This window comes from Argiope bruennichi, chromosome X1, assembly GCF_947563725.1.
Source record: "Argiope bruennichi chromosome X1, qqArgBrue1.1, whole genome shotgun sequence".
NCBI classification, from domain to species: domain Eukaryota; kingdom Metazoa; phylum Arthropoda; class Arachnida; order Araneae; family Araneidae; genus Argiope; species Argiope bruennichi.
This window is the reverse complement of record NC_079162.1, coordinates 21,719,561-21,730,217: the sequence shown is the minus strand read 5'-3', so window position 1 is coordinate 21,730,217 and position 10,657 is coordinate 21,719,561. Positions and strand designations below refer to the sequence as shown.

The 10,657-nt window shown below is 29.2% G+C and overlaps 1 protein-coding gene across 1 annotated transcript; it reads left to right on the top strand.

Moving 5' to 3' along the window:
- The first annotated feature begins 5,066 nt into the window (after positions 1-5,066).
- On the top strand, positions 5,067-9,877 carry LOC129958979 (uncharacterized). Its single transcript, XM_056071744.1, has 2 exons — positions 5,067-5,160; positions 8,271-9,877. Exons 1-2 carry the CDS (start codon positions 5,149-5,151, stop codon positions 9,780-9,782), a joined length of 1,524 nt encoding a protein of 507 aa, XP_055927719.1. The 5' UTR covers positions 5,067-5,148; the 3' UTR covers positions 9,783-9,877.
- Positions 9,878-10,657: the final 780 nt, after the last annotated feature.

Below are 10,657 nucleotides of genomic sequence, written 5' to 3'. Positions count from 1 at the left end.
TTTGTGAAAAACTTTAGGAAAACCGATTTTGGGGAATCTGACCAAGTTCTTAGTCTTTTTCTGTTTGTTCGTCAAAATAAGTGCGATTGATGATTGCCGTGTCTTTATTTATTTTCTCATCTCAGTAAAAAAGTTTTACGATTTAATATCTTCATCGAAGATGGTGCGGTACCTTAAATTTTGGAATTATGATTGCACAGTCGAGTTTATTTTTACAAAACTGCAGTTGGTCCTATTCACCATACTTTCTTTCTTTATTTATTTTTGTTTATCGTTTCGGTTCATAAGCGTTTCCTCTTTCTTGAGCCAGAGTTAAGTCAAACTGCGAGAGCTTCATTCTCTAATTATTAAAGTACCCCATTCTATAAATGTTCGAAAAATCAAAATTTTGGAGAAAATTAATAAGTTTTTAATTGCTTTCTAAAATTTTGGAAGTAGGAAAAAAACCCTTCTTCTCAAGACGTTAGACATCGAAGTGGCGAGGAGAAGAAATAGTACCACATTTTATCGTATAACTGACATTTAAAACCGTACTGTAAACCTGAAACGATATCTTATATTGAAGAGGTATATTAGAACAACATTTTTAGCGATTTGAGATTTCTTGAAGGCTGATGTTTATACGTTAAGTTTGGAAAAACCATTGAATAAATTTAAATATAATGGTATGATGGATATACTCCTCTTTTCCAAAAATATATTGTAAAATAGTTAATTATTTTACAAGTTAATAATTTGTTTTGCAAAGAATAATAAATATAAAGATCTCTAAAAAGGTGAAAAAAATCATTTTTCTCAGGAAATTAGATTACACTACTGTACAGTCGAGTAATAAGTTTACAAAATTGTAAGAAGAAAACATTTTAGAAATAAGTGGATTTATTCACCTTTAGGAAAATTCCCTTCAATTCCAATTTATACACAGTATTTCTATCAGAATCTGACATTTTTATGGTTTTGTTTTGACATCTGTATTTTTAATTAAAAAAATTAATTAAAATAAGAAATTAAAAATATTGTAAAATGATAAGAATCTTAAAAAATATTTTTAGAATAAGAATAATAATAAGAAGAACCTAGAATATTTACTGATATAGTAGAATATTAGATGTATAGATTATAAGCAAATTAGAATTTTTTTTCTTAGAATTCTAGAATATTAATGGAATGTTATTATTGGTTTTTTTTTTTGCAATGAAATATAATATGATTTTTCAGAATATGGATGTATTCTTAATAAGAATTGGCCGAGTTGGTATTTAGTTTGCTTATAACATTGCAGTGAATTGTAAAGGCACTTGATTCCCTGATAAAATAGTTTAATGGTCTTTTTAAAGCCAAAGTGAATATTATAAAAAATAAAGATAAGAAAGGCTAGAAACTACTAAATACGAAAAACACTTTCATCAATCAAAACAGAAAAAATAATTTCTTAATCAAAAATATGGATGTAAAAAAATTCTAAAGGCGTGAATTCTAGAAAACCATAGGAAAGAGATACAAAGCCAAATAAATGTCATAAGCAAAATTTAATAAATTTCCATTATATAAAAATTAAAATACATTTCAAATGTGATTGCAATTTAATAAGCTATCAGCATCTCAGTCTGCATCTTCCGCATTTGCAATTTTGGTTTTGACACCAAATTTTAAATGAAAATTATTTTTACTTATTAATATATCAATAAAGGCGTTTTAAGAAGTTATTTGTATTAATTACTTTTCTTAAGAAGATTCAAGAAGGGAAAAATCTATTGATAATTCATTATTAAATGCAAAATTTGTAAAAAAAAACAACCGAAATTAAAAAATGAATTTCCAAATGTCAAGTAAAATAAATCCTAACAATTTTTAATAGTAAAGTTTGAAACTTATTTGTGATAAGAAAGCATTCTTTTGATTTTTAAAATTCCTTTTCTTTCCTCAGATAAAAAAAAAATCAACAGTTTTGAAATTATACACAGATTATTTGAATTATTTAAGTAGCAACAGCCGAGAAATAAGCTTTGTCTATCATAAAAACCACTGGTCAGTAAATTCAAAATACAAATTGTTTAATGAACTTTAATTCCCCATAACTTCAAATCTGGATTAATTAAGATAATTTTTTGATCCTTGAGACCATTTAGAGTTCATGTAATGAACAAGAGTTGATAATAACGAGATAAAAATGCAAAAATATTTAAATCATTTCAAATGAGTCTAAATAGTTTTGTCAGTAATCACCGCTATGACTTCGACACAATAAGCTATTGCTGAAAGAAATTTTTGTTCTTCTCAGAAATAATGACTTCTGTCAGTTATACTTTGCCCATTATCCTAAAACTCAGTGGAGCTTGTCAACCTACTTTTGGACGTCCTCCAGACTATGTTTATATTTTCCGTGTAACATTAAAATTTATAATAAAACGGAACTATGACAACTAAAATACTTTCATTGTTGTTTTAAAAAACGAAAGTAACAAAACATAAACTCCTTTCTTTATCAAATCCAAGTCATTAGAAATAGAGAGCTTTTTTTTTTTTTTTTTTTTTGATTTTGTGAGAAAAGCATTACTATGGTTGATTAAATGCACAACGTAATTACATAGATTAACAGTTTCTCATCTTCATAACCACCCTATTCTTTTGTCTTCTTTTAGAAACAGAATTTAATCCTTATCGGAGCTGTAAGAGGATCAATCATCTTCCTTAAATGTGTTCAATATTCGTTTCATGATGTGATCTTTAACATGTTTTTTGAAATAAGAAGATAATTTTATTGTTTTCTAGCGTTACTTAAAAAAATACTTTCAATTTTTTCTATAGATTTAACTTGCAAATTAAATTATCGAAATGTACTTTTTATCAAATCATAATTTTTTTTTCTTTCATTCGTTAAAAGTTGTATTCACTCAAATTTTTTCCGTTTTCTTTTTTTGGGAAAATAAGCTTTATAAACTAAAACTTCTGAAAAGAAATAAAATTTCATAATAATAAAAAAAATCCAAAAAATTATTTTTCATGATATGTTTTAAAATAAAAAAATCTTTCTGAAAATATGTTTTCTGATGAAATATAAACCATATTAGAGTTTAATTAACTTAAAAGGAAACTAAGAACATATAAAAGTATTGCAGCAACATTCCACTTCAATGTTGTTATCAATAATATCTAAAGCAGCATCGTGAGAATCAAAGATGTGTTTATGTAGATAGATATGCATTATATCTAGGTAGACGGAAAAAAATACCCAAGTCTAATATGAAAAATTTGAAACATCTTAATATGCAGACATATCCCTTTTAAAAAAATCATTTTAGGCAGTTGGAACATTAAAGGCAAACTCATTCACAATATGTGCATTTTGGAATTAAAATGCGATTTATATTTATTTACAAGAAGATAATTAGAATGGGATCTCATGATTCTGAAATCTAGACAAATAACAAGAATCATACCTAATTAAACATTACAATATCAGATTGCGCAAACTCATCAGATATTTACAATCTAAATTAGAATATCTGATGAGTTTTAAATGGGTACCAAGTTCACACACATGTCGACGTTTTCAATAAAATATGTAAAAAAATGTTAGTAAATATGAATAAAAAATATGAATAAAATATGTTAGATTATTGTTTCAATTGATTTCTTATATCGAATTAAATTCTAATTTTAACTTCATAAAACTATTTTTACATGTATTCAATTAATTAATAATTAATTCATGAAGTTCTAAAAAATAAAATTTTACTGTAACTATGTTTAATCTATTAAAAATAGCTCTTATTCCAAAAGAAATTAAACTTGTTAGGTTTTGATCTGCCTTTTATTAGTAAAAATGCAAAATGTAAAGTTTTTTTTTAATTAAAATATAACATTAAATTAAGGAGATATTTGGTTGGAGAATTACGATTGTGTCATAAATATTTTGAAACAAAAAACCGAAAGATATTAAGCGGAACAGGGTGATGATATTAAATGTAAGCATAATTAACTTCTATATCTCTTCGTAGCAATTGGTACAATAATGAATTATTCATTGATACACATCATAATAAAAAACAGCTATAAAGTCATGAAAAAATTACATATTATGTCCCCCTAATGTATTAAATTTCGAGATTTGATACTCTTTCTTTGATAAAAATCAATGAAATGACTGTACTTTTTTGTGATAAATAATTTAACAATTGAAATTAAATTTCAAAATATGAATCAATGTAAAAGCTTATTAGTCGATAACGAAAAAGTTAATTATTTTTTCTGTGTAAAAACAAGTATTTTTTAGGTCTTTCGAAGAATAATAAAGTAAATTTTTTAATAGTACAGAAGTCTTCGCTATAGATAAATGCATTGATTTTCAAATTAAGGTGTTATATTTGAGTGTCTCTTTTTAAAAAATTTTCCCTTTATTCTTTAATATTTTTGAATCATTTTAGTTAAATTATGTTTTACTATGCAAAGCGGGATTTTTTATTTAACTTTAAAATGCTAATGATAAATGCGAATTGCTTCGGCTATTGCATTCTGATTTAAATGAATTATAATACGAACACTTTAAACTTAAAACTCTTATACACATTATGCGAAATGAGCAATGTCATAAATTTTCTTCGTATCGAAGGATAGTGATGATCTGCCAACAATTTAAAATGACTATTTGTTTTCTAAGGAAGCGATATATAACAAATAGTTATACAATAAGTTTCTTCTTCCTAATAAGGATATACGCTTCAGTAAACATAAAAGTGCGAAACTAACTTTCTACATCCAAAATGAGCTTGTTTTGATTATTTTGTAAATTGTTGAATACAACACCAAATATGTCACTTCTAAACAATTTGGATATTAGCACGTGGTTGTAAACTCATACCGAAGTTATTCAGTCCAACTGTTGGTGAAATTGGAGTATCATTATGATGATCAATTTTTGTTTCCGGGTTGACGCTTGTGTTGCAAAGTTAATTCACTCCCCCTAACTGAATCATGCGAAACTGGATGGACTACCCCGAAGATGGGCGTTGTCCATCCACGGTTCAATGCTTCTAACTTTTCTTAGATGAAATATATAAAAGGAGAGAGTTTTCTCACTCCAACACAAAGCAACAAGTTCTCTCATCTCTTATACATCTCTTGGATTATACCATATAAGAGACAACAATGAATCGAATGGTAAGTTGCAAACTACAATTGTGCAATTATTTTCAGTGTTGCGAGAACCGAAGTGTTGTCGAAAATCTGCCTTTGTTAGCCACAGAGAGGGTCTACTTGGAAATGGATTGTTGAAATTCTTTAGTATGAACCACTCGAAAGGGGAATTATTGAATGTCTGTAAGAAATTTGGACTATGTAATGTATGATATTTCAGTTTGTGCTGCTTAGTGTTCTGAAAGGGAGTTCATGTGTGTTAGCTCGTTCTTGGCAATCCTTTGGTACAGAACATCCAGTAAAAAATGAAAATATTGTTAGAGAATAAAGGTTTTAGAGGGTGCTGATAAAACTCAATAGTGAGCTATATCATATTGAGAATTTTTAGTGTGTATTCAAAATGGGCATCTCATTTAGAACTAAAAAAAATTCTTTAAAATCAGCATTGTCTTCTAATATAGAAAATTAGATGCTTAGATGGAAAGAGAGCTAAATAAATAATTTGTTTATAAATAATTATTTAGATTTGGAATTGAATACTTTTGTACTCTAGATTGCTATACTACATCTTAATCAGAGCAAAAGATAATTTTCAGCTGATAAAATAAAAAGTTTAATTTCGAATTTTGGAAATTATGTAATAAAAAAATGGAGAATAATAATTTCATACATTTCTTTTCAATTAATTAAAGCTTTAATCCTTGAAGATACAAACTGATGGTATTAAAAAAATTCATAGTAATAATTAATACATTTTCTTATAAGTATTTGTCAAATACAGAATAAATTTAAAAAATTATTTTAAAAAAGCAAACTTTCAAATAATTTTCAATTTATTGAAGATTTATTTTCAAAAATTATTTTACACATAATATTTCTTTTCTTCTCATTGCCAAATTTCAGTCTATATAATTATAATATTGCTTGATCTCTTTAAAAATATTTAAATCTTTTTAATTTCTAATGCAATATTTAAAAATACTTTTTAAGTGTTGTTAAATTTTTATTGTTTATGCGAATTTTAATTAGACTGATTGGATTTATTTTTCTCTGATTTTCTAAAAAAATCATAGGAATCACGTCAAGTATGAACAGAGAGAGCATGATGTTTTTTTCCTTTTATGGAATTTTGGAAATTAAGATGAGTGATGTTGGTTGTTAACTAATTTAATGCCCTTTGTCAAATGTCTGATGATCAGATAATATTCAATCAGGAGACAAACAGCCTTTTAAATTTTATATACAGTTCGATTTGCCGAAAGCATTTTTTTAAAGTACTTGAATTTAAAGATTCCACTTTTAATTCTAACATAATTTTTGCACTTGAAATAATTTTTTATTAGTAATGAATCATCAGGGTAGCTAGAAGCTATCTCACTATTTTATCGCAATTAGTTGAAAATGATGATTTCAAAATTTTGAACTATGAAACATTGAAAAAAGGAGAAACCCCTATTGGTGAAATTTTGCATATAGTAAAACTTCCATTGTTTCCAGTATTAAATGATTCTCTCAAAGTTACACTAATAAAACATTTAACCCCATTTTATGATTATTTTATATTTTCGCGTAAAATTCATAATTTTAATAACGCATTCGTTTAAATTTTCCTTTGTCATTTAATCTTCTTTAACATATATTTCTTAATATTTTAGGAGAAACGACCAATGTAAACAAAAATAAAATGCACGAACTGACAATAACAATCACAGAATTTTTTTTTTTTTTTCAATTTAATTCGTGAACTAAAGATTGAAAATAGTAAGAGATGTAAATATCAAGAAAATTCAAATACCATTTTTCATTTTTAGTAATAAAATGGACAAGACATGATAATCCTGAAAACTTCCTGGTAGTTCCCTATATAATTCCAAAGAGCATGAAAAGAGGTTACTAGTGTAAAGTTCCAAAGAATTATGGAACAGTACTTCTGAGATTCCCTCCATGAAATTTTTGAACGTATGCAGCATTTGTCATTTTATTTTCATCAGAACAATGTTGACCTGATGGTGAGGTTCCTTCTTCGGACCCGATTTCCTGGCTCGAAACCTGCTTCTGACAAGTTTCATTCTGCTTCCATCAAATTTTACAGCGAGGTCAGGTGCTCTATCGTTGGTGTAAACTGAAAGCTTAAATAATAGAATGGTTTCGGCCGAGGCTTTCATCTTCTGCACACAGCTGAAAATTGCTTCACTAATTAGTTCCTCTCGTTGTCCTTTAGCATTTTAAAACTATTAAATTAATTTTTAATAATTTCATGAATATATTATATAATTTTATTATTAATAATTTCATGAATATATTATATAATTTTATTATTAATAATTTCATGAATATATTATATAATTTTATTATTAATAATTCCATGAGTATATTATATAATTTTATTATTAATAATTTCATGAATATATTATATAATTTTATTATTAATTTCTATGAACTCTAAATTAGAAATGTATTGTGCTAAGAAAATTGTTATCGATTTATTTTTAATTTAAGATGCTCTCTACATTCACATTTATTTAAATCATGTTACGTAAGAGTAAATGAAAATGGGTGAATTATGTAATATGGAGGCATTGTAGTTTCGCAACTTATGTATGCTATGACTATTATTTCTTTTAAAATTTTATTTGTATTCCTAAAGTATTCTGAGATTATGTTGTATGATATAACTAGAATATTAGAAGTTTTTATATTTTAAAGGTAAGTTCAATATTTTTTTTAAATCTAGTACTATATCCTAAAAAATAGAAGGATTCGGTAAGCACTTTCAGTTTTATTCGAGTAAACTCCCCCCCCCTTATAACAGCAAAAGAGCTATTTTACGAGCCACATTCTCTAGATAACATTCTTGGCAGCATTGCTTCTCAAGTAGGGTAATGAAGTTATTGAATTTTCTTTCACCGATTTCTGAAAACAAAATGCTCTAATATGGTCAAAATCCAATTTTTATTCATAAAGTTACAAATATTGTCAAGATAAAGCTCTAAGCTAAATACTAAGGAAAGATGAAATTCTTTCAGGTCAAAAAATTCTGAAAAAATCTGTTTGTACTTAGAAAATCAATATATTGGAAATACTCTGTAGAAAATCAATATAATGGAGTTATAAAATATATATTTTCTTTTCAGTTGTCCCTTTGCTGTGCTTTTCTCCTGATTGCATCATCTCTAGGAGACTATGGGTCAGAAAGTGTCGAATATGAAGGATCCCATGCTGGTGGATACGGAGTAGGAAATGCTCATGGAGGAGGCTACGGAGGCGGTGAAGGAGGTGGATATGGCGGAGGAAAAGGGCTCGGATCAGGATTTGGAGGTGGAAAAGGTCTTGGTTCAGGCCTCGGAGGCGGCAAAGGTCTTGGTTCTGGTCTCGGAAGGGGCAAAGGTCTCGGTTCTGGCCTTGGAAGTGGCAAAGGTCTTGGATCAGGAATCGGTAGTGGACATGGTTTAGGAAGTGGCCTTGGAAAAGGATCTGGAATCGGTAGCGGACATGGTTTAGGAAGTGGCCTTGGAAAGGGATCTGGAATCGGTAGTGGTCATGGTCTTGGAAGTGGAATTGGTAGCGGACATGGTCTAGGAAGTGGAATTGGTAGCGGACATGGTCTAGGAAGTGGAATCGGTAGCGGACATGGTCTAGGAAGTGGCATTGGAAAAGGATCTGGAATCGGTAGTGGGCATGGTCTAGGAAGTGGAATTGGTAGCGGACATGGTCTGGGAAGCGGAATAGGTAGTGGACATGGCCTTGGAAGTGGAGTCGGTAGTGGTCATGGTTTAGGTAGCGGAGTTGGAAGTGGTCACGGTATCGGTAGTGGTGTCGGAAAAGGATCTGGAATTGGAAGTGGACATGGTCTTGGCAGTGGAATTGGTAGTGGTGTAGGTAGTGGATTGGGAAAAGGATCTGGTATCGGAAGTGGTGTTGGTAGCGGATTTGGAAAAGGATCTGGAGTCGGAAGTGGTGTTGGTAGTGGATTTGGAAAAGGATCTGGCATCGGAAGTGGCGTTGGTAGTGGATTTGGAAAAGGATCTGGCATCGGAAGTGGCGTTGGTAGTGGATTAGGCAAAGGATCTGGAATTGGAAGCGGAATTGGAAGTGGAGTTGGAAAAGGCATCGGCAGCGGTATTGGAAGTGGCATTGGGAAAGGATCTGGAGTAGGCAGTGGTATCGGGAAAGGTCTTGGAAGTGGAATCGGTAAAGGACTCGGCAGTGGAATCGGAAGTGGTTTTGGAAAAGGTTCTGGACTTGGAAGTGGCTACGGAAAGGGACTTGGAAGTGGTTATGGAAAAGGACTCGGAGGTGGAAAAGGTTTGGGGGGAGGATACAGCGCAGAGGTTGCTGAATATGAACAAGGACACGGTCTCTCAGGAGAATACGAAGAACAAGATTTGCATGAAGGTTATGGTGTAGGTCATGAATCTGATTCATTGGAAGGTGGACATGGTCTTGGATTCTACGGAAATGATGATGGACTTGACAAACATTTCTATGAAAAAATCGTTACCGTTCCTATCATAAAAAGTGTTAATGTCTTAAAGCATATCCCAGTAACTCAGCATGTAAAAGTAAGCGATGATTCTGGATACGGACATTCCGATGAAAGCGGTTATGAAGCAAATGAAGCCGATAGTTATGGACATTCATGGTAATTGAGACGTAGAATGTTTGGATAACTTCTGACGATCTCAGATTGATCTATTTATTTATTGTTTGTAAATACATGAGCAATTGTTAAGAAGCACTAATAAAGTCCATTTTTCCCTAACTTTTCAGTGTTTTTAGTAAAATATAAGCATTGAAATCAGTATACAAGAAAAACTAATTCTAATAATTAAGAAAATACTGTATTGTTGTTAATATTCTGAACTAATATTGTCGTTTTTAATGAAAATTAATCATTCTTTTAAAAAATCACACTTCTTTAGTTTGCAGTCAGTGTTAAAATATTTAATATAGCTATAAAATAATTTTAATAATTTCTATCAGTTTTAAAAATAAATTTAGAATGCAAAATTGTAAGGGTACCGTGCCAACGACTTCAGGATTGAATCTATAAAATCAAAAATTTCCTTTACATTTAAAGAATTAAATATTTTTAACTAAATGGTACAATTTGTCATCACAGATTTTGATGGAAAAATTTACTCTGACTTTTGAAATGAATTTCCCAGAAATACTTAAAATTAGCTATAAAACCGTATTTACTCGATTCTTTCAAAACGATCTGTACTTTCCAGAATGAAGATTTTTTTTCTTTAAATTTCGTTTATGAAAGTTTAGTTGTGTTAATTAGATATTGACAATGAATAGTTTTTCAAAAATGTGTATTTTACTATAGGAAACATAGAAACCAAACATAAAACATTATTTCTGATTTGGTAAAACATTTGTACGTTTATGAAGAAAGGCAGATGATAGCTATTATAAACAAAATTAAATAGAGACAGAAATATATGCCCTTTTGATATGAATTACCATGAATAAATTATAAAAAAAAACTGGAGGAATGTATGGTTTATGAGGA